This window comes from Melozone crissalis, unplaced genomic scaffold (assembly GCF_028551555.1).
Source record: "Melozone crissalis strain CALT ecotype California unplaced genomic scaffold, PUWL_Pcris_2 ptg000013l_1, whole genome shotgun sequence".
Classification (NCBI taxonomy): domain Eukaryota; kingdom Metazoa; phylum Chordata; class Aves; order Passeriformes; family Passerellidae; genus Melozone; species Melozone crissalis.
In genome coordinates, this window is record NW_026535791.1 from 3,051,929 (window position 1) to 3,076,430 (window position 24,502).

The 24,502-nt window shown below is 39.9% G+C and overlaps 1 protein-coding gene across 1 annotated transcript; it reads left to right on the forward strand.

Moving 5' to 3' along the window:
* The first annotated feature begins 1,686 nt into the window (after window positions 1-1,686).
* Window positions 1,687-23,720, forward strand: MPHOSPH8 (M-phase phosphoprotein 8). The gene is made up of 13 exons (XM_054271803.1): window positions 1,687-2,253; window positions 5,730-5,885; window positions 6,776-7,612; window positions 10,586-10,679; window positions 12,375-12,500; window positions 12,587-12,675; window positions 13,794-13,934; window positions 14,688-14,774; window positions 16,704-16,858; window positions 20,256-20,410; window positions 21,687-21,814; window positions 22,451-22,534; window positions 23,411-23,720. The coding sequence occupies exons 1-13, from the start codon at window positions 1,687-1,689 to the stop codon at window positions 23,450-23,452; spliced, it is 2,661 nt and encodes an 886-aa protein (XP_054127778.1). The 3' UTR covers window positions 23,453-23,720.
* Window positions 23,721-24,502: the final 782 nt, after the last annotated feature.

A 24,502-nucleotide genomic window follows, 5' to 3' on the forward strand; every position in this document is an offset into this window, starting at 1 on the left:
TCTTCTCAAGATGGAAGACACTGGCTCTTCTTAGTAACAATGCAAAGGCAATAGTTGTACTACACTATGAGAAGAGCCAGGGTATGGCTTTCTTAAAAATTAGAAAGATTCCTTAATAGAGACCATGATAAACTAGCTTCCAAATCTGCTGTTCAGTCTTCGCATGGTCAATTGCTCCATTACTAGAGTTTCCTTAGAAAGCAAGTGCTGGCAAAAATAGGAAGAACTTTTGTTTTTCTTCAGTACATCTGTCACTCTTGCAGCAATACATCCCACATGGGTGTGTGTGTTTGGAAGATACACATTCACACTAAAAGCTGAGTTTTGGGTCAGTGATGTATGTTCCCTAAGGATCTGTTTCTGAGATCCAATATGTCACAGACACATTTTATGAAAAATCCTTTCCTTAGGATTTTTTCTCCTGAGAAGCTGAGAGGCCTCAGGAACAAAATGTAAACAATGGTTATCTGGTGCTGTGGAATGCAACAGGTGCATCTGTGATTGGTCTCATGTGGCTGTTTCTAATTAATGGCCAATCACAGTCAGCTAGCTCGGACTCTCTGTCCGAGACACAAACCTTTGTTATGATTCATTCCTTTTTCTATTTTTAGCTAGTCTTCTGATGAAATCCTTTCTTCTATTCTTTTAGTATAGTTTTAGTATAATATATATCATAAAATAAGAAATCAAGCCTTCTGAAACACAGAGTCAACATTCTCGTCTCTTCCCTCATCCTAACACCCCTGCGAACACTGTCACACCAATATACTGACACTCTGGCTCTAGCAAAAGGCAGTGGAATAAGCAAATAGTGTATGATTTATTTGCTTTTTCTTACAAGACTTCTATTTCCTTCCTCCTACATGTTACATAAAAAAGCTACGCTTGCCAAGTGCTTTAACATGCAAAATACTATGAATTAAAAGCAGTTCTTTGTCCTTAGTAAGAAACCCTATCAATGCCACAGCAAGACCTTGTCCTGAGATGTCCATGTACATCTTTCTTGTGCATTTCTCCAAAACTTCATCCATCTGAGGGCAAAGAATACCTTTGATCCAACAAGTCGAAGTGGAAGGTGCTGCATTTGGATTCGGAAGATCCCAAGCATGGGAGAAGAACTCACTGGGAGCAGCCCTGCTGAGAAGGACTTGGGGGTGCTGGAGGATGAGAGGCTGGCCATGAGCTGTCAGTGTGCTCCCACAGCCCAGAGAGCCAAACGTGTCCTGGGCTGCATCCAGTGTGGGCAGCAGGGCCAGGGAGGGGATTCTGCCCCTCTGCTCTGCTCAGAGCCACCTGCAGGGCTGCATCAGCTCTGGGGCACCAGCACAGGGAGGACAGGGACCTGCTGGAGTTGGTACAGAGGAGGGACACTGGCATGATCAGAGGGATGGAGGAAGACAGGCTGAGGGGGTGAGGATTGTTCAGTCTGGAGAAGACTCCAGAGAGAGCTCGTAGCACCTTCCCGTACCTAAAGGGGGATTACAGAAACGAGGAAGAGTGACGGGCAGATAGCGATAGGGCAAGGGGGGATGATGCTTTTAAACTACAGAGAAGAGATTTAGATTAGATGTGAGGAAGGAATTCTTCCCTGTGAGGGCGGTAGGCACTGACACAGGCTGCCTAGAGAAGCTGTGGATGCCCCACGACTGGAAGTGCCCAAGGCCACAGAGAAGCCGCGGCTGCCCCATGCCCGGAGGTGCCCGCGGCCAGGTCGGACGTGGCTGGGAGGCCGCCGTTCCCATGGGAGCTGTCCCTGTCGCTATCCCTGGGCGGAGCCGTCCCCAGCCGCGGCCGAGGCTGCACCGGGACGCTCCCTCAGGCCCCTCCCAAGCCCCGCCCAGCGGCGGCGGCGCGGAGGGCACGCGGCCCCGTGCGTCACGGGCTGCGCGCGCGGCCATTGGCCGTGGCGGCCGCTGCCCCGCCCCCCGCGCCGGCCGCGGATGTCGCAGCCGCTTTGCGCCCTTGTCGTTCGAAACTCGGCCCAAGATGGCGGCGGCGGCGGCCGGGAGCGGGGCTGAGGCGGCGGCGGCGGCCAGGCTGGAGGGGGCGGAGGGAGAGGAGGAGACGGCGGCGGCCGCGGCGGCGGAGGATGGGGAGGGCGGGGAGGAAGACGGCGGCAGGACGGGCAAAGCGGGCAAAGCGACGGGCTCTGCGGCAGCAGGCGGCGGGGAGGCTGGCGAGAGCGAGGAGGACGAGGAGGAGGGGGAGGACGTGTTCGAGGTGGAGAAGATCCTGGACGTGAAGAACGAGGGGGTGAGTGCGCGGCTCGCTGGCACCGGGCCGCGGGGGCACGGGAAAAGGGTAATCCCGATAGGGGTGCAGCGTGAGCTGTGCTGTGCACGGCTCTGCAAGGAGGCTTTCTGTGCCCTGCTCCGGATTCTGTGCCCTCTGCCAAAGACAGATCTCTGCTAAGTTGTTGGGTTTTGTCTGCATTGTTAAACTGCTCTTGGCTCTTGACGCCGAGCTGCGGCACTGTTCTGGTGCGAAATGTTTTAGCGCAGAGATGGGCAGGGTTGGATAGAGCTGTGAGCTTAGAGGTGTTTTCAAGGTATGTTGCCAGGGACCACGGTCACAGATAAACCGGGAAAGACCTGAAATAACAGTCTTCTCCTAATTGAAATAATAAGCTGTAGTCATCTTGTATTGTTTAAAATGAAATACCAGGCCTTGATTTGTTTCTTTGAAACCCCTAGACTGGTTGAAGTTTTTTAAAAATTTTCCTAAACCTCAAATAGAAAAAATAATTAACACAGGGGTTTTCTTAAATTATTTTGTGCCTGAAAGATTTTTATTTTAACTAATTGATGCTTTTTAGTTTTAGGCTTCAGTCTATGACATTATAAAAATCTGTCAATTTCATGTAAAAGGTCAGAGTCTTGAAACCCTTAGTCTGGAGAGCCTTCAGATCAGCATTTTCTTCGATATTTGTGATGTTATTAAATTGTACCTTAGCTGAAGTATGTTGATGTCTTAAGATTATGTTGTGCTTTCAGGGTAATACAGTATTTATAGAAGTGAAGTGTTGGTCAATATCAGTTAGGCTTGAAAACAAGAGGATTCCCTTTTTTTTTTTTTTTAAATTCTTTCCACCCACCTCCAAGTGATGGAACCTGAAGTCTGTAGGTGGTCATGGTGGTGAGACATTAGAGAGTACTGGGATACATCAAGTACCATCTCTTAAAAGTGTCATTGGCACGTGGTGGTGACAGGGTGTCTCTTTTCCCTCCCCTCCAAGCAGCCCGTTCTGCAGCACATCCTGAGCTCTGCGTGCCCGAGTTTTCCAGGCTGGGTCAGCTCCAGCGAGTGGGTGCAGCCAGCACATGGGGATTGTGGCTTTGTGCCTGAGCTCCAAGCTCATCAGGTGCCCTCTCAGTTGCATCCCTGGTGATGGGATGAGGGACAGCACTCCTGGGTTGGGATTGGGCTGGGGAGTTAGACCTGTGCATAAATAAAACATTAACGTGACCTACTTAAGAGAGCAAGCAGTGAAAGTTTGGCAGTGTCGTCAGTGTATCTATAAAGCTTTTCGTTCTGCACCTCAGTTATACTCCAACAACAGGCTCTGGTGCAAATTGTGATGTTCCCCAGTGGAAGTGGGAAATTTTAACTGTGCTGTTTAATGGCAGGGTGGTATCCTTTTCCATACAAGTTGGTTCTAGCTCATCACTAGGTCTCACAGAAGCTAGTGCAGTATAAAAATGCTTGGAAGCATTCAGTTTTTTCTAAGTGATAACAGAAGAAAAAAAAAACTAATACTGAGTGAGAGTGTTGATAGGTGAGTGTAAGACTGTGCCTCTTAGGTGGGAGAATCACTCTTCTGCCTTCACTTAAGCTGAATTTTGTGAAACTATCCTAAGTTGCATTTTTCTGTCACTCTCCATGTACAGGATATAGTCATTCAGCAGCCGAATGGTTTTGCATTTGCATTAGACTTCATGTAACTTTCTCAATTACTGAAAAAAGGACTTGTAGCTTATATTAGTACCTGAATTACAAGGATGTTCCTAACTGCACCTAGCCAAAGTCCTGCATCTGAAAGGGAATAGCCCTGTGCCAGCAGGCCGGTGAGAGTCCAGCTGGCTAGGACACAGATTTGCAGGAAAGGAGCTGGGAGTCCCCACAGGCAAGTGAGGTGAACATGAGTCAGCAGTTCCTGCAGCGAAGGAGGCCAGCAGCACCCAGGAGTGTAGCCAGGAGATCGAGAGATGCTTCATTCTCTCTTCTCAGACTGCTGAGAAGCATCCTGAGTAGCATATGAAGCTCTGAGCTCCCCAGGACAGAAAGACATACATACCAGAGAGGAGGGTAATGAAAACAGGAAGCTGAGAGCTGGATTTGCTTTGCCATAAGAAGAGAATCAGGGGAGATCAGAGTAACATCTGTATCTGACAGGGGGATGTGGGGAGGACAGAATCAGATCTTTCCTGGGGGTGCACAGGGAAAGGATGTGACAGTCAGAGGACACAAGCCTGAACACAAGGACACCTGCATAGATACACTGACTGGGCAGATACCTGAGCAGCCTGATGGAGGCAGTCCTGCTTTGAGAGGGCATTTTACTTGTTAGCTCAGGAAATCCTTTGTAACCTAACACACTCTGTGACTGTAATGAGGAAGTTACTGGTTGCTTATTTTGTAAGTAACCCCAATAGAAGAAAGAGGAGAGGGGAATATGATTTTGGAAACTTAACTCCTAAATCAAGAGAGATGGGTTAAGCTAAATTCTAAGAGAAATGTTAAAACTAAGGTGTTTGAATACAGCCTGTTTATTTATTTATTTAGATGTCTGTGAAGCAAAATACAGAAGATTATAAATAGGGTTGGTCAGTTGGTTGCTGAGGTTTCGTGGCATGTTTATACACTTGGTCAAAGGTTAATTATGCTCAGGCAAAAATTTATGCATAAACATTTAACAGTAAGTGCCAATTGGCAATTCTTCCTGAAGCTTTTTTTCTCCAGGCTTGGTGAGCGCCATAAGGTCTTTCAGAGCATTATCAGTCCATGTGTGAAAGTGAGAGCTACTATTTTGCCTCTCCAAAGGTGCTTTCCTAAGTACATTTGCTATAAAAATAATTTTTTAATGGTAACGAACTTTGTAATTTAGTAGAAAAAACTAGATAGAGACTGCAAGGTGCAATTTTATCCCTCAGTGAAGTTCAATAATGTTGAAACAATTGGTCTCAGATTTTTGTATGTAATCTACCAAATTCTCTGTAACTAGCTCCACTGAGATGTACACACTCAGATTTTTGTCTAGGTTTAACCTGATTTAATTGCTGGGGTTTTTTTTCCTTATTGTTGGTATTTCAGTTTATCAAGAATAGAATTGATTACAAATATAGCATAAATTATAAATTTCAATATGGAACTTGGTGAGTGGTGGTACTTCATTAGAAGTCTTAAGGATTTATATGAAGTTATTCAGCAAAGAGAAAACCATCAGTCTTGAAATTTTTATGGAAGAAATATTAAAACTTGAAAAAAAATCGTTTCATAAGTGTCAGAAAACCCATTTTGATAAACTCACTAGGAATTTATGATATGTACATTGCAGCTGTGGTTCTGAACAAATGTTAGATACTGGAAGTATTTTGGATAAAACCGTTCCAACTACAGAAATACTGATTTGTGTATGCACAAAATTGTGTATCCACTGACATGCTCAAGAACTGACTAGCTGATGCAATACTGTGCTCTATTGTGTTAAATGCTGTGGGTTTTTCTTACAGGGGAAAACTCTCTATAAAGTGCGGTGGAAAGGATACACCTCTGATGATGATACGTGGGAACCAGAGGCTCACTTGGAAGACTGCAAAGAAGTGCTTCTTGAATTCAGAAAAAAGATTGTGGATAACAAGCCTAAATCTGTTAAAAAAGAAATACAGGTGTGTTTCAACTTCAGCATCTTACCCTGGAGACATAATCCCTATCTAGACTCTACTAATGAGAGGAGGGGAGAAGGGAAGGCATTTGAAACGTGGAATTAAAAAATCTCATCCAAAACTTTGTTGTTTCTTGTGAAACTTAATATTGTTGCTGTTCTCTGGTAGGGATTTTTTTTTGTTGTCAAGTTTGCTTGTAGACTGAATCCATCTAAACTTCAATTTCATTTCTAATGGGACTATGTAAGTAATGTATGGTCATTTTAGTTTGTTTTTGACAATATAAATAACCCCATTTCCCTACCCACATGCATATTGTCTTGTCACTGAAGCGGGGCACAGTGTTCCAGTCATCCTCCTGCTTTCTGTAGGAGATCAGTGAGTTTGAACATGGAATCATTAAGTTTGGTAAGAGAGGAATACAGAAAGATTAGATGCCAGAGGGTAGAATATAGCTTTTTTTCTCTTCTTTTTAACAGCTCAGTTAGCCTGTAAAAGCAGTATAAAGATCCTTTTTGGAAACTGGTACCCTGCTTCTGGGAAACCTGTAGGTAAATCCTACAAAATCAAATCAATTGTTTTTAATCAAAATCACTCAGAATTGTTCTGTTCTAGAATACGGTGGTTGGATGTGTAATTGGTTTACTTGAATTGTGTGTGTGTTGATTCTCATCCAAGCAGTTAGTTATGTAATTTAGGTAAGTAAGCTAGAATTGTATTAGCACATGTTGCAGTTTGGCAATGAGGAATGCTCTTGGCAGGGATCAAAAGATTAAAATGCTTAAAAATTTATTTTTCCCAAGCACGACCACTACCATTTTTGTATGCTTTGTACCAAAGTGATAGTTTATTGGGGAAGGAAAAACTTTTAATTTTTTTTCTTTACCTTTTAGAAACCACTTCTAAATGATGATATATTTGAAGCAGAGTCTGACAGCGACTTGCAAAGTGAAACAAAAGATGATGATGTTTCACCAAAGAAGAAAAAGAAGAAGTCAAAAGAGGGAGAGGATAAAAGTTCAGATGACCTGAAGAAGAAAAAATCTAAGTCTCCAAAAGCCAAGGAAAAACCCAGAACAGAATGTGAAAATTCCTCAGATACTTTGGTTTTAGATTCAAAGCCAAAAAAAAGGACTTTAGAAACTAAGGAGGATTCAAAGGACCCAAAGAAGCAAAGGAAAGAAGATACTAAAGAAATCAAGAAAAAGAAGGGAGAAGATTTAAAAATAAAATCTAAAGAAGATTCTAAAGAAAATAAAAAATCACAGAAGTATGGAGATGTTCAGTTGGACTCAGAATCAAGTCCTGTGGATGATTCCGTTTCTCAAGTGACTTATAATGAAAATTCAAACATAAATTCTGAAAATAAAGATGAGAAACAAAAGGTAATAAGTGGAGAAGAGAGATTGGAACACGAAATTGATGAAAAAGATGGCATTCCTGATAAATATCTTGATGGATCAGCAAGTAATGAAGATGATGGTATTGATACTAGGGCTAAAAGAAAGAAGAAGAAAATTCAGAAAGCAGAAGACTGTAGAGAAGAAGATGGAAAAGTAGAAATTCAGGATAGTCATTTAGAGAAGAAGAGCATGCACAAAAAGCAAACAGGTCAAGAAAAAGTACCAGGAGAGTTGGAGATAGTGTCACCTGCTCCTTCACCAGTGCAGAAGGGTGTGAAATTGAGCGCGGATGAAAGGGTGTGCAGGCCTATGGATTCCCCTGGGGAGGTAAGCACGGTTAGCGTGGGCCCTGGGGGTAATATCAGTCATCTTCAAGGTACACATACCTCAAACCATGACTGTTCATGAAGGCAAAGAGAAAAGTATAAATTGGAAAGGTACTGAGCTGCATGAGCTTAAAGAAACACCCACTGCACAATGTATAACAGAGACTGGGAAATGTCTGGATTCTGAACACTCTAAGGGGGGAAATGCTTTAGGGAAGGAGAGCACAAATGTGAAAGGATAAATGTCTCCCATTTACTGTGTCTTCTTAGAATGACATTTCCTGTTCTTGCAAGGCATGCTGTTATTTTTAGCTTTGTTTGTGCCCACCTTCAGGAGTTTCCCCATCTGACTTTTTTCTACTTGTGTAGTAAGGCAGAACAGTGTTGAGCAACACTTGCTCTCTCAGGCACTGGCCATTCCAAAAGGGATTACCTGTGGTTGCACCTACCTGAGAACTGGAATGCTGAAATCACTTCTAAAAGCCAGATCTCCCAAATAATTGTGTAACAAGCTTGTCTTTTTAGAATTCCTGCAGTGCTTATAGCAAATGTTTCGTTTCATGACATGGTTTCATATTAAATAGAAATGCTGTACCTGTTGTAAGAAATAAGCTAAGCAAATACCAGGATATTTATTGTTCCTTATTTAATAGAGTAGTGCTTTAAGAAAAGCAGTATTGTAAAGGCAAAAGAAGAAAATGATGACAAAAATAAGTATTTTTTTGTAATGTTTCTGGGAGTATAATTTCTTCCATCTGCTTCAGCCTGTTCTAATACAGTTTGCAGTTCATAAAACATTGTCTGCTCAGAGCAGCCATGTTCTGATTTAACAGGATTGCAGTCAAATCACATTGATACTTATTAGACTGTATGCCACTTCTGAGACCATAATTCCATGGTAGGAAGTTCTTCTGCAGGTTCAGCAGTGGTCCTCTGCTTGTGATTATCCTGTGTATGGAGTAGGTCACCTTAAATAAGTTATTTTGGGGATAGAGAATTATGTGTCATAATCTCAGAGTAGAGCTACACAGAAGAGTGTGTTTGCAGGATCTTAGTGTTGAAAGTTCTGGAAAACAAGGAATTACTGTGAGGCATAGGCCAGTTTCAGAAGGCTATTTAATTAGTTGAAGTGATATGGTCCTTTATTACCCAAATGGTTTACTTACAGTTGAAGGCTAAAGTGTTTGTGAGAGAAAGACAAGAATAGAAAAAAATCTTTGGAATTCTGTTCTATTTACCAGTAGTGTAAAAATCCTGTCACCTTGACCATGAATGAATGAACAGCAGGGTTTGCCTGTGGCTCTTCAGTCAGCATTCTCAGTGAGTTATCTCTGTGCTTTTCTCGTGGTTGTGCTCCAAGGAAGGTCGTGCTCTGAGGTACCAGCAAAGTATGGAAGGCATTCTGCTCCTTGCTTCTGAGCGTAGAAGGCTTAAGCAGTGTTTGCTGTAACTGGTTAGTTATTCTCTGCAGCAGCTGTGGGCTTGCATGGGTAGGTTTGGTGGAGAGTTCTGCAGGGTATTTTTTGTTCACTAAATTATTGGCCCAGACAAGATGATACCTTTCAAAGAAAATCATCACGTATATTTCAGGTACCTGTCTTTCCTTATGTAACTCTGCTTATGGAGCACCAGGCATGTCAATTTATAACACAGTATTTTCTGTTTGGGGCCAGTCTGCACGCTGACCCATTCCTTCCATTTCGTTTGCATCAAAAAAAAAAAAAAGGATATGTTCTGCATCTGATCAGCATTAGAAATCTGGAATAGAATTCTGATTTTAACTGGAATAGAATTCTGATTTTAACTGGAATAGAATTCTGATTTTAACTGGAATAGTATACTGATTTTAACTAGAATAGAGTACTGATTTTAACAGCCCCACTGTAGCACGTATCTGGTAGTCCCTTTAGTAAGTTGTGGATTTCCTCTTAAAGACTGAGCATCTGGCAGGATGAACAGCTGCCTGTGTTTGCATTAATCACATCAGTGATCAAAAGCCAAGGTTTGTGGAGGGAAGGGGGGGTGGTGAGGAAAGCAATTAAATGTCTCAGCTCTGCTAATACATAATGATACACCAAATTAATCTGGTTTAATTAAGGTTTTTGCTCTGTCACATGGTAGCATATATGTAAATTTTTGTGAGGACTTCTTTTGGGGCAGTTTGTCAGAAAGACAGTGCTACTCTCTTTGCCAGGTTAGTGTCAGAGACTGATACAAAGCCATGCCAAGGAGCCTTGTCCAACCTACTCTGCAGTGAATTTGGTGAGTGGAGAGAGAGAGGATTACAGAAGGTGAAAGGCAAACTTTGGTAGAGAAAGCTGGCTTCCATTTTGGCAAATTTGATTATATATCTACATCTACAATAAGTTTCTTCTGTGATATTAGATACTGCTAAGCTCAGACTTCTGCAGGGATGTAATGACTTTGGGTGGATTTTGCTGAGTGTCTGTTTTTCACAAGTAACTGTTGCCATAACATTCTGTCTGTGTAAATTGCAAAGCTTGGAACCTTTTCTGTCCAACTGTCATGTTTTCTCAGTTGAGGTTCAACTCAATGATATCATAATGCTTCAAATACAGTGCTACAAAATTGTTAAATACTCTGAAATAATTACATTCTGTTCAGGTTTACTATTTGGAACAAACAAAAAGTTTCTAATTTTGAATTTCCTTAAAAATGCTGGTTTTGTAATATTTGCAGCTCTTCCATAAGGCAACTTGAATGGCTGGGATGCAGTAAAATTATGAATTGAAGTTATGTTCAGGAAATAATACCTCCACTGTTAGGGAAAAAGCCTTCACAGACTTAACTCCTGACTCACCTGTTTAATTCTTAGGAATGTCTACAAGTCTGTTGCATATAGGTTTCAGTAGTATTAATTGTCAATATACTTTATTGTTGGAGTGGTGAAAGGAGTTAATTTTCCATTTTTTTTTCTCTACCACTAAAATTTGGTCTTTGCTTTCAATTTTAGGAAAAAGAAGTAAAGAAAACTGAAATTAAAGAAAAATCTCAAAAAAAGGAGCCTGAAAAAGAAAAAACCAGAAAAGAACAGAAGGTCCTAAAAAGTAAGTGCTAACTTCTTGAAACAGAGAAGGGAATGACCATTCAGGGTATTCTCTTCTTATTTCTATAAGGCAGATATTGTGTAGTTTTGCAACACACACACACACAAAGACACACACCAGAAATAAGGAATTCTGTGTTTATTTTAGGAAGCAAAAGTCTTGTGGTCTATGGCTTTGCTAATACATGCTTCATGAGAATGTTAATATATGCTTCATGTATGAAGCACAGAAGTATATAGAAGTCTCTGACATTTTTGTAGACAAGTTAATTTTGCCCTTTTTAATTTAGGATTGACAACTGTGCTTCTCTGGCATGTAATAGTAGCTTTTTTTAGAGGAATTAATCCAACTATTGGCTATTTTCAGAAGTGTTCTGACAATATTATGAGTATATACTTTTTTATACTTAGAAAAATTAGTAGAGGCTCCCATCAGACAAACATCTTGCCTCTTGCTTCAGCCACAGGGACAAGTTATGTTATCCAGCCCTGGATGATTAGGTACACAACAAAGAATGTCTAGGTTCTGTTTCTGTTCCTAATAGTATAATGGATTATTAGTGTTACTGCTCTTCATCTCAGAACAGCTCTGGATTTCTTTTTTCAGAATAAATTCCTTCACTAGAGAAGCACCTTTTTCTGAAAGTGGCATAGATGCTTACTGTGCTTAGGAAAAGTAGTAAGAAGCAGAATGAGTAATTTTTTCTGTGCAGCACTTGTCCTTTGTGTGGTAATCACAGATACTGAACCATACTTCAGAAATAGTATTTATGCACAATTCTAAGCAGCATTTATTAAAAGGAAGGTGGTACCATGTGTAAAGCAGCCAGAAATCAGACTTGCCAGGATAGGTGGAGGTGGACTAGCTCACCCTGACTTCTGTCTTATGCTAAGCTTGCTACTGTGCTCCAATACCTTACAGAAAGAGAACAGATCTTTTCTAAATTGATACTGGTCATATACTAAAATTTTGTTGTGTGATAGTCCTTAGTGGCTCAAGTAGTCACTCTTGGTAACTGTCTTAATATTCTAGGCTTTAAGGTCATCAAAAGTGCATTTGAGTTGTTTAATGTGGCTTCAGAAGAAAAAAAAATTAATATTATGAGAATAACTGCAAAAGAAAAGAATCTTTGCTAGAATGGAAATTCATAGAAGAATCAAAAGAGCAAGGTGTACAAGGAAAGGAGAAATATAAGGGATGAAGCAAAGAGATGGACTTGCATAGCTGCAGAAGGTGGATTGAGAAGGAGTGGATGTGGGTCAAATGGAGAACACTGGTAGTTAAGATTTACTCCATTCCTGCTTGCATCTCGAGTGCTCCAGTTCTTGTCTCTGCAGGGGGCTGCAATGAAGTTTTCTTTTGAAACTCACTGGTACCTTTTCAGTGTGTTTCCAGTGCTTCTGCTACCACAGTGATGGAGTGTTCACCTTCCCATAATCACTTCAGCCTTATTTATTAGCACAAATTGGCAGTTTCTTTCAAGTAAAAGCTTTTTATGTTTGTTTGTAATGTAGCCTTTGCTGCTGAGAACCATTCCATGCTGACTGCCAGGGTTTATTTGAATGAAAAGTAGCAGTAGTCATTTGTTAAGCTGCTGATCATTGAAACAAGGGGAAGCATTCATTAGCTTTAAAATTTACAATTTATTGCTTATTTTACTTTTTTTTTCCTTCCACAAAATTAAATACATGATAGATGGCAAGCAGCAAGTTCTGAGTTTGGGTATGGACATGCAGTTAGAATGGCTGACACTAGAAGAATTCCAGAAGCATCTGGATGGAGAAGATGAGAATCATGTATCAACAGAACCAATATCAAGTGGTGAGTATTTTCTGGCAAGAAGGGGTATTTCTTAGCTGACATTTCAAAGGGAAATATTCTATAACAACACTGAATTTATTTTCTAGCTCTCCTCAGAGATGCTGTTAAAAGTGGAGATTACATGACGGTGAAAATGGCGCTTTCTTCAAATGAGGAATATAATTTGGATCAAGAGGTAATTTTTGTGCAGTAGAAGTATTGGAAGACAGTAGGAGGGAAGAATACAAATTTTGATTTATTTGAAAAGCTTTCCCCTCTTATGTTGTAGCAGATTTCTATCTCACCTAAGTAAACAAAAAGCACAGGGGGTTAAAAAGGAGCAAAGACTTGGAAGTTTCAGTATTTGTTATCTATTTCTTCCAAGAAAAAATGAAGTTTGATAGAACCATCCCAGTAGCTTTCCAGCCAACTTGCCCAGCGTGCTTAACTGACTAAATGTGGAACTTTGCACGCTATTAGGAACAATAACCATCAGTACAAGTGGCTGAACTGTGTAAAACATAGTACATGGGAAACAAAACTCTGAAAAGCCCCAAAAACCTGCAAGGTGTTTGACATACTGGGACCACCTCATAATTAGTTTTCTGCCAGTTTGTTATCAGCTATGTTCTTATTTGATTTACTTCCAAGTATCTATTTTCCTGTTGAATAGGACTGTAGTTCCATTTTTGAGTTCTAAAATCTCCAGTATTGGTATTTTCACTGGTGATCTTGTGTAGCTGTGTTATGCAGCATTTTGAGAACTCAACGTTATGCTGAGTCTTCTGAGGTGTCGTAGGGAAGATGAGAAATAAACTACTGAGGCCAGTATGTATTCTGTGAGTTGTAAGGTCTGGTGGAAAATGCAGGAATGAGTGAGGAGACCGGCTGGTTAGAGTGTCTTTGTACTTACACTCTGATAAAATCAAAAGGCGGTATTGTGAGAGCAGCTGACTTGAGCCATAGTGGTTTCTCCATGGGTGTTGACAGTCTTGCTGCCTTCCCCACCCTCAAATACCCTACAGCCTTACTTCTTGGTTCATTTTGGTTTTTCTGCTTCTTGTTCTGATCCTCAGAATGTTATGGATTTTGCAGATTATAGAGCTGGGAGTGTGAGACCCGCAGACCAGAGAAGTGGGAGGTGATAGTTTGCTGATGTCTGGCAGCCATGTATGTGTGAATTTTTCTGCCAGGGAGGGAAATCCTTGTGAAACATGTTGATGCACTTGAAATTTTTGTCTTGCAGCTTTGATTTATCCTGAAGTATTTTTTTTATTGTTATTTTTCTGTAATGGAAATTATTTTTTTTCCCAGGACCCAAGTGGAATGACCCTGGTAATGCTTGCTGCTGCTGGAGGGCACGATGACCTTCTGCGGGTGCTGATCAGGAAAGGAGCTAAAGTTAATGGTAGACAGAAAAATGGAACAACTGCATTGATACATGCAGCTGAAAAGGTTGGCTTGGTTATTGGTCTGTTTGTGGTTCTGAGCTCTTTTACTTATGATTAAAGGCAGTACACAGTTTTTTACCTTTGAATGATGCCTAAAAAGTAGTTAGCAAGATACAGCAGGGTAACTAATAATAATTTCAGCAGCTGTGGTTATTGTAGTATAAATAAGTTCTGGTCACAAACCCTGCCCTGACCAGAGACTATCATAGGAGGAAAAGTGGAGCTGAAGTTCTTGTGGTAGAATTGCTTGTTATCATATCTGGCTACACGGGATCCAAACTGGAGACACTTAGAAAATCTCTGATTAAACAGGATTTGGTATTTTAAAGCAGTTGGGCAGTGAACACAGTGGCAAGCTCTTCCCAAAGTAAGACAGCTCAAGCAGTAAGAGCAAGTCAGGGTTTAATGGGTGCACTCCTCTGTTCAGGTGGGTCCCATGAACAGTAGATAGAAGGGCAGTGGGGAGCCTCATTCCTGTTTGGTGGCACATGCAAATACACTGCTTCCTCTCTGTGATGTTTATTATTGCAGGGTTTAGGAAAAAAATGTAAGAACTGTAAATAATTAGGACTATCCACTTGCCTAAGTCTGAAATGCTCTTTATTAGCCATGGGAGAGAACAGTGTTAATTGTACCATGACTCATGTTTTGAGTTCTATGGATGAATTTTAAGTAAATGTCATTTTATATTCTGAAACAAAATCAGAATATTTTTTACTTACTTGTGTTGTGGGTTTGGTTTGGTTTTTTTCCCCAGAATTTTCTAACAACGGTAGCTATTCTTCTGGAAGCTGGAGCATATGTGAACATGCAGCAGAGCAGTGGTGAGACTGCCTTAATGAAGGTAAATCCTCTGTTTGTCCTTATGTGGTTTATTAGGAATACTTTTGTCAAATTAGTAAAACATAAAAACCTATTTATAGAATTCATTTCAGGAACACATTCCAGATTTGAAATAAAAATACCCTTCATAGTTACTCTCAGCAGAGTTCTAATCCATTTCTTTAATGTACTGTAATATCGAAACAAGAAACACAGATGCCTTCAGCATGCAGTGCTAAATGTGGCTCATCATCCTCTTCTGCTGTTTGACTCAAAGAAATGCAGATGTGGTCTTCCAGCTGAGATAATCACATTGTCAGCAGGAAGAGAAAAATTCCAGAAAGAATAATCTTTCACTTGGGTGCTTCTGTGATTGGCATTTGCTGTTTTTTTGCAGGCCAGAAATAAAATAGCCAATTTACAGTCTGATTCCCAGTGCCTGTTCTGCACCATTATTCCCCCAGTCACAAAGGAAATCTTGATTTTTTAAAAAAAATTTTTGCAGTGGGAAAATTCTAATACTCTTAAAACAATCTGTGCTTTTAATATTTTTTTCTGTATGTGGATGAATTTCACCAAAGTTCCCCTTTGGATGAAGTTGCTGTATTTATGTGTAGGCTGTTTGTGTGGTTTGTTTGCCAGAGAGGTTACAGAAGCTTTCCTGCCCAGACAATGTGGTATTGTTTCTGTTCTGCACTCTGTGAGGCTTAACAAGTGGGGATTTCACATTTTCTCTGAAGGCAACAACTCACTTGTGGTTTCCTCAGCCACTTCAATCCAAAATCTCTTCATAATTTGGGTACTTCCATGAACCTCAGTCTTGACCTTCTTTAAAGTTTTTATTAGTCTTTGATGCACAGCTGTACAAACCAATTAGCAGCCTACAATGATTTATTCCATGTGTTTGTTTTACAATGCAGATACAAAGAATAGGATCTTCATTTCCAGTAACTTACTGGGACAAAGCTAGCCCTCTGTGGATAACATATCAATGTGTTTATCAAGTCTCTCAAGTAACTCTTATTTAACCTTAGGAGTTTGATCATATTTTTTCTAAAAGGAGAGAAAAAAGATCTTTGCACTCAATTCCTTTCTGTCAGGTGGTGTGAGATTTTTCTTGGTTTTTTGGTTTGAGGAAGGCAGGTGGATTGTACTGTTTATGGAAGATGATGGATTGAAGGCACAGATCCCAGTTCAGAGCAGAGAGAAGTTCAGAAGCTGTCTTCTGAAAGGTCTTACAGTGATAAAAGTGTTTTATCTCTTGTGCCTTTTCCTAATTTATCTGAGTGAAGTGTTTGAAAACAAGCGATCAAGAGCATGTGTTTGCTTTCTTCAAAGTGAAACCTTTTTTTAGATTTTCCTGTGCTTTTGTTAAGTTTATGGTTGATGTGCCCTGAAAATCTTGCTGTAAGTAACAGTGCACAGCCTTGAACATTTATGCAGAGGATGATAACAGTGGCTTTCTGACATAGCTACATACCAGTCTGAGACAAATTCTGTGAATTAATTGCATACCCAAAGTACCATTTTAAACTGAGATGCATAGAAAAACAGGCACTTGAAATGTTACCTCAGTAATTTCTGAATAGTTCTACAGAAACATATTTACTGAGGTAAACAATTGTAAGAAAATTTACAGTTACTGAACTTCAGCCAATCAGTTATCTTCACAGAACTTCTGGGATTTGCTTTCTTTATTTTTTTTCTAATGATGTCTTCTTGGTAATCCTGACTGTTGCTGCTTCTGCCTGGATAAAGATAAAATATTTATGGAGCGTGTTCCTGAGTTTCAAGCCGTGTTACTATTCACAGAGCAAATAATTAAAGTTCTAAATTGTAACTAATTTTGGATTTTAATTCACTTCTGCAGTTCTGCTTGCTGTCATGTATACTCTGTTCTGAGGGGTTTGTAATTGTTTTCTGTCCTTCCATCTTCTCCCTTCCCACCCAGGCTTGTAAAAGAGGGAATTCTGATATAGTGCGGCTCATGATTGAAAGCGGAGCCGACTGCAACATCTTGTCCAAGCACCAGAACAGCGCCATGCATTTTGCTAAACAGTGCAACAACGTACTGGTGTATGAGCAGCTCAGGAGCCACTTGGAAACGTGAGTAAAATGTACTTGGAAGTTTGTTCTGCTGAAGTTTGCCATGCTAGGCATGTCATCATTCTGGTTTAAGTCAAGGAAAATGTCAGGAAAGAAAACAGATCTGATTTGGGCAGCAAGCTAACTAATAAATCATGTGAAAGCAAAATTATGTGAGCTAGCAGAATTGGCATACACTTGCTCAAACACTGAGTACGGAGAGGAGGAAAAGGTAATTGCTAGAAGAGAAAGATTGCTTAAGCTATAGCAACCATGACAACTTAGAAGTGTATAAGCACTGGACCATTGAATGTAAGCTCTTAGTAGGGCATGCCAAATAAAATACCTTGCTAGAAAGCATAGGGGAAAATCAAACAAAAGAACACCAAGCTGAAACACCATGAAAAGTCTGTGCAGGTGTTGTGTTGCTGTGGTGTTGTTTGAGCCTTTAAACATCAGCTATGAGCTGAAAGTGCCAGGGATAAAGCTTTCATGCCAATAGATGATGGAAGTCATCATCAATATCATGCAGCAAAATGACTGAAGAGCAGTGCAGTGTATGTGACATGTAAAGTGTTGGTGTCATATGGACTGAGCTACACTGAGACAAACATACAGAGAAGGACCAAGCTCTCCAAATACCCATTTAATACCCATTTGGAGGAATACTGTAGTTAATGTATATGGGCAGAAAATTAAACCCAGCCATCTCTAAATTTGGGGAAGACTTAGGGAGGGTCTTGTGGCTTCTACAGCAGGTGAGATTTTGCCATGAATGCATAGTTAGTGCTGGAAGAACACTGTCTCAGTGCAAGATTTTTTTCTTGTTTCATGATGATGTAGTCCTCGTGATTCACCTATATGTAATCTAAGGCAATCTATCAAGTAGTTTGTAATCCAAACTTACTCTCTTCCAGTGTATAGAAAGCCCTGGCTGTTTTTTGCTTCATATCTCTTGTGTTTCCCATCAGCTGACTTTTTAAGTCTGTCTTTACAGAAACTACCTTGTAATGGTCAGTGTGTATCAATCAAAAAACACCTGAAGTGACAGGGTTGAGGGGATGGAGTCAGGTTGTTTTTAGTGGTTCCTAGTGACTGGACAAGGGGCAGTGGACACAAACTGGAACACAGGAGGCTACCTCTAAGCATCAGGAAATTTTTCCTTTTGAGGGTGATGCAGCACTGGCACAGGCTGCTCAGAGAGGTTGTCAGGTCCTTGGAAACTTTCTAAAGATATCTGAACATTGTGAGGTTTCTGTCAGCCCACTTGTCAAGCCTGTCAAGGTCTCTTGTGGATATCAGAGGCTTATCAGCCACTCCTCCCAGTTTTGTCTCATCTGCCAAAGTGCTGAGGGTTTGCTGCACCATCCACAGGGTCATTAATTAATCTGTTGAACAGGACCAGACCCACTATTGATCTCAGAGTGCACCAGCAGTGATTGGTTTCCAGCTAGATTTTCTGCTACTGATTTTTGCTGAAGTAACGTGTTTGGATCCAGTTCCATACCAAGAGGAAAGTATTGTGATGCCACCGTTTTTAGTGCCCTGGAAAGCTTGTCTGAGATGCTGTAGATCACCAAAGCAAACTTCTGTCCTGAGCAGAGGAACACTATAAGGAATGTTTTTCTCTTGTAGAATGCTAAAAGAAAAAGTGCTAAAAGCATAAAAGGTAATAATTATTTTTCAGAAATTAGAAACCTGTTAAAGTGAGCAGGGGCAGCTAAAGTGGGTGAATGGAGTATGCTGATTCTGGCCTAGGGAAGCAAATCATGACTTGTTGTTAGTTAAGGTTTTGAAGGGAACAGCAAGCATGCAGGATAAGTAAGTGATCTGGTATGTGCTGTTCAGTGTAGTGAGACTTTGTCATTCATTCACTTTTTGATACCTTTCCAGTTTGTTTCCCATTTGACATCTGCCACCCTCAGTTTTGGCTAATCTAAATAATGAGTTTTGGAAGATCTTGACCATGTAATTTTGCCAGTCAAGTGGCAGTTGAAATTAAATATTGATGATTGCAAAGTCATGTCTGGGGGTACTACTGTGCTGATGTGAACTGTACAGGGAGTAACACAGCTCTTGCTAATTCGGGAAGCTTTTAGACTCACTGAAAATACCAGTTCAGTGCTTTTTGTCAGTCAGAGGATGACATTATAGTAGTAGTGAAGCTGAAAATAAAATTATTAAATGGTCAAAATGTGAAATCAGGAAACAACAACAAAAAATAACCCAAAGCCATGAGACAGGTTCTGCAGGCCATCCTACTAAATGATCTAGTGATAGGTTTGAAGTGGAAGAATATTTTTGCACAGCAAAACTGAATCATGGATCTCGTTGCAGAATGCTGTGGTCACAAATACATGGGATTTTAGCAGGGATTAAGCAGATCTAAGGAGATGAGATTTGGCTGCAGTTTCTAGTTTTGGATGGCTCTTAATCAGATTGCTAGAAAATAGGACAGTGTACCAAAAAAACCTACTGTTTAATTTCTCATATTTAATATGGCTTTGTCAAGCATCTGGGAAACAGGCTGCATGGGCTTTGGGGCTTGCTTAGGCATGGCAGTTCTTGTGGTTTCCTTCCAGTGAAACATTGAAGTTTTAGATTTTGCAGATGATAGTCCCAGTTAACAGGGTGGGGAAGTGTGTTCTGAATAATAACTGGAAAAGCCATAAAGCTGCCAGAGGCAGGACCTCTGCTGTGCTAAAGCACGTAAAACCCATTTCTGACCAAAGAGCTTTCTGAAGAGGATTACTGAGTGATCTGCCGCAAAGGTGCTAGACACCACTTAGTAATGTGGTCTCTCTTTGAAAGCTGGGCTGCCACTCCACCTGGTTCCCTAACTCCCCAAAAAAACAAACAAAACCCCCACTTTGCCTGCCTTTTAGTGGTAGAATGGCTACCTTTGCACTGTTTTATTCACAGAGTTTAACTAAGAACTGCATTTTTCTAGTAGTATTGCCAGTAAAATTCTACAGGGATGTGCTTCTTTATTTTTACTTGCAGGCAGATTGGTAATTCAATCAGGCTGGGAAAGTGGGGATGTCTATTTAACCACCAAGTATATATTAATGTTTCTGGGATATTTTTCTGTGTATAAAGCCTTCAAATATGTGGCTAGTAAAATCCTTTTTTTTAATCTACTGCAGTGCATTTGTATTAACATTTTAGTTTTTTGGAACCGGTAGTTGAATTTCACAAACAGATTGCTGATAAAATACTTTATTAACAGTACTGGGACCTGTGGTTCATCTATCTATAAATGCTAGTGAGGAGGGCATTCACTCCTGAAAATCAGGAATCTAAAAAGGTGATCTGAAATGCTTTTTTTTGCATGTGTGTGTGTCATGTCTCACCAAGCCTATATCTGGTAAAATAATTCACTGTGTGAAGCACAGGCCTCACTTGTTTGGTCTTTCAGGCTCTCAAAAGTAGCAGAAGATACCATCAGGAATTATTTTGAAACTCGCCTTGCTTTGCTGGAGCCAGTGTTCCCAATTGCGTGTCATCGTCTCTGCGAAGGGCCAGACTTTTCTTTGGATTTTAACTATAAACCTCCACAGAATGTGCCAGAAGGTAGGGAGGTGTTTGTTGTTGTGGCGAGGGTTTTGTTTGTTTAAAAAAGGTAGAACAATATGTTTAAAGCATGTCTTAAATTATCTCCTATGCAAAATTATTTTTGTATGATTTTGCAGGACATCACATTAAGAACACTCTGATTATGGAACATAGGGAGAGCAATTATATTTTGATGTATTATGGGTAGGGTTTGTCTGTATTTTTTTTAAGGCTTTTTAATTGCCACATACAGAGTGTCAACTTCTTTCTGTTTATGGGTTACATTAGCTCAGTGACAGGCATTATAGGAAAGGAGTGGTTTACCTTTACCTTAGAATTAATGATTCAGGAAAATTTAGGCTTACTAGATTATCTAGAGGAGGTCTTGTAGTGAATCCTTTTGTTTCATGGACAGTAGCTCATGTGCTGAAGGCTTGGAATGTAGTCCCAGCAGTGCCCTGAGACAAATGCAGTCTAGAAATACTAGGAAAAGGAAGCAGCTGCAGTCAACTTTGTCTTCCCCACAAACCTTTTGAAAAAGACAGGAATGAAATTCCCAATCTATTTGGGAATATTTAATTATTTTTCCAGGAATTCAGATGCTATTTTCTGCTGCTTGGCTTACCTAAGTCATTTTTGATGAGTATATCAGGGAAATAGCTACTGATACTGATTTTTCTTAAAGTGGTAAATCAGTGTGACTATTAGAATCCACTTAAACTGAGATTGAAAGTGGGTATGTCTGCTCAGTTTTCTGGTTGTTCAGAGTTGTTGGATAAGTCTTCCAGTTCTTAATACAGATATCCTGTCTTTTAGAATTAAGAAACTTAATGTAAGTTTGTGTATTAAAACGAAACATTTGTGGGTAGCTTAAGTTGCTGCTTATTGAATTCCAGTGCGGTTCATAAGGATCTGTAACATCTGGGCTCAGTTGTCTTTTCTCTTGACTAGACCCAAACCACACTAATTTCTATAACTGTCTTTGAGTAAACCTGAAACCACAGAAGTGCACTCTGCTGAGGATTGCTGTTTCCATTTTGCATTTCTTTCTGATAGCCACATAAAATTAATTCTGTTGTGAAAAGTCCTTAACTCGGTGACCAAGCCAATTGTTTTCTGGATCCACTGGTTTGGGAAATGGGAGTTTTGCATGTTGGTTTGTTAATATATATATACACCATATGATGGTTTTTACTTACATGTATTTGCACCTGTCTTCAAAGGTCTAGTGTACACAGTTCTAGATAATGGATCTGATTTTAAGTTCATGTAACTGAATTGTCTTCCCTTTCAGGATCTGGAATTCTTCTCTTTGTTTTCCATGCAAATTTCTTTGGTAAAGACATTGTTGCTCGGCTCTGCGGACCATGCAGTGTACAAGCTGTGGTTTTAAACGACAAATTCCAGCTCCCTGTATTTTTGGTAAATCTTTTCATACAGCTGATTGACTGTAAAACTACTTCGTAGTGTCTTTATAGAGCAGCCTGGGAAATCTCAGTGCCGTAATTTGAATTTACAGTATTGTGATGAAGCATACTTTTTATCAGCATGATGTTTTTCTAAAATGAAAATTCATTTTCTTTGTATATGGAGAGAACTATAATGTTTGCTTGTACTAGGTTCCATAAAAATGTATAACTTAAAAGTTAGGGACATAGTGCTGGATAAACTGATTCTAGGTGGCCCTGCTTGAGCACGGGGTTGGATTAGATGCCCTGGAGAGATCTTCTCCAGCCTTCTGTGATTCTGGGACTGAGGCTTCTTCTCTAATTGACCAAGCCTCTCATGTTTTTGACCCAAGAAAGTTCTTAAATAATTTTTAACAACTTACCTCAAAGTTCTAATAATTATTTTCTAGTTTGTTTTTTTTAAATCTATTAAATGCATCACTCTGCACAATTTTGAAGTCTTCTTGTTTTCTCAGTTGTTGCATCAAAGGTTCATATACAATGTTCTTTCAAAAAAAGCATAGTCAAAATGTTGAATTGCTAGTCCTCTTACACAGCTCTTTCAGCCATAACCTACCATTAACTTTGTCCATTGTCTTTTTCCTTGTAGGACAGTCACTTTATTTATTCCTTCAGCCCTACTGCGGGCCTTAACAAGCTTTTCATACGGTTGGCAGAAGCTCCTACTGCTAAGGTACAAAATGTTCTCAAAATTAAATGTGCATGCTTATTTGTTGTACTCTTCTATTGTCCAAGTGCTTCTACCTGTATGTTGCAAATGTAAAACCTAAAGATTTTCCTCTGTCTCCTCATCCCAGTTTCCATCAGTTACAGTTACATCCTGTGGCATAGCCAGAACTTGGAAACATTGCCATGTGTTAGTTCTGTTATAATTAAACATTTTTATGTTTTGGTGAGAATAATTCATACACTAGGATAAACTAGTGTTCCAGCTAAACATCTTCTCCATCTATATTGTGAATTTGATGACTGAAAGATACATGGAGTGGCCACCTTTTTTTTTTTTTGCATACAGATGTTTTTACTTGTGTGTTGGAAGTACTTACTGGGGTATGCACTCTGCTTTTAAATAGTCTGTTGCATTTTACAGGTGGTTTGGGCAATATTCCTTAGTACATGTTGCAAGATGAATTCTGTTCTGGTAGCATTTATTTTATCCTAGAAAGATGTAGCAGTATATTTTACAGATCCTTAGATTTAAAAGTTGCACTGAAGTTATAGTCTTAAATGTTTTATTGTACTTTTATTTTTTTTTTTTTTGTGGAAAAAGGTGTATTCAGATGGAAGTATATGTTTGTCTAGTTCAGATTTGGGGCTAACTTGTTCAAACACCACCTGATGCTGCAGTATTCTACTGGAGTCCTCCAACAAGCCATCCATATCTCAGTAGGGCTACTGTAAACTGATTTATTAAGGACTTTATAATTCCTCTTTTTTCCTTTCTTAGTCAGCAGCAATTGTGTGCCTTTCCTTGTGGCACATAGGAGCATTTAACACAGTAATCACCTGTGGCCAGCGTTGATATGGAAACCTTTGTTTTCTTTTACAGGTGAAGCTGCTCATAGGAGCTTACAGAGTGCAGCTGCAGTGACCTCTGAGCATGCCGTGAGTGGACTGACACTTGTTTGGATATACTTCTGATTCCTCTGTTCAGAGACTGACAAAGCAGTTTGGAACTTTTTGGCACCACACTGAAGACTCAGTTCCCAGCTCGCCGCTCGTTGGCAGTCGCAGGAAGTGTCTGTTGGAGAGCAGTTGAATACGCTGCACTGGTGGGACAGGGTTGTCAGCTTTTTTTACTTTGTACAGATGTAGATGTAAGTATTTGTGCCAATACATACAACTCTGTTTTTCTTTAACTTGTGGAGTCCAGACTGCATATTTCAGCTTTTCCACAATGTGGAATGGTGCATATAAGAACTATTTAAGGTAATTACATGAAATGTCTTTTTTAAAGATCTTCATTTGTAAACTAAAATTTTCTACTTGCTCTAACATTTCTATGTGAAATGCAGAACTGTCATATTATTGGAGCCATGGGAAGAAATTACACTTTAAAATGACTGCATTAGGTTTAACTTTTAAGTTACTGAGGGCTGTGTTCTGTTTTAAAACTGCTTCTGTTCCTGTCTCTCAATGGGACTAAAGTTATGCTTAGAGTGATTCTCTTTGAACTAACAGAGTTCAGTCTGCAGGTGTGAACAAAGACATCTGAACAGGCTCCATTCGCAGAAGGGTCTCAGTCAGGTTCCCAGTTAAATCTCTGCTTTAACCTGCTTTGGTATTAGAGAAGCATCTGGTAGTTTTACAGACATCTTAACTTTTGAGGTCTTAGGTGACATCTAAGAACAAATACAAGCTGAAAATAGCAAACCAGAAAACTTGTAGCTACCTTCAGTGTCCAGGCAGTGCTTTTTGTAGACAAGAAGATACATAGAGAATTTCAGATGTTCTCAGCCTGACAGATGACAGAACACGTGTTGTCCTTTACTTCAGAAATTCAGTTCCTCAGTGCGAAAAGCTGCTATCTTTTTATCTTATTATTATATTATTATTTTATTTAAATGACCCGTTTTATCAGATGACAGCAGTTTTGTAATGATCCTGTGCTGTAAAATATAAATGTAATACTTCTGCATGG

Excerpts from the sequence above, each read along its gene's own strand:
- MPHOSPH8 (XM_054271803.1), top strand. The coding sequence starts at position 1,687 with ATGCCCGGAGGTGCCCGCGGCCAGGTCGGACGTGGCTGGGAGGCCGCC. Across the intron at positions 10,680-12,374 it reads AGAACAGAAGGTCCTAAAAA|ATGGCAAGCAGCAAGTTCTG; the intron begins GTAAGTGCTAAC and ends AATACATGATAG. Across the intron at positions 16,859-20,255 it reads CTCAGGAGCCACTTGGAAAC|GCTCTCAAAAGTAGCAGAAG; the intron begins GTGAGTAAAATG and ends TTGGTCTTTCAG.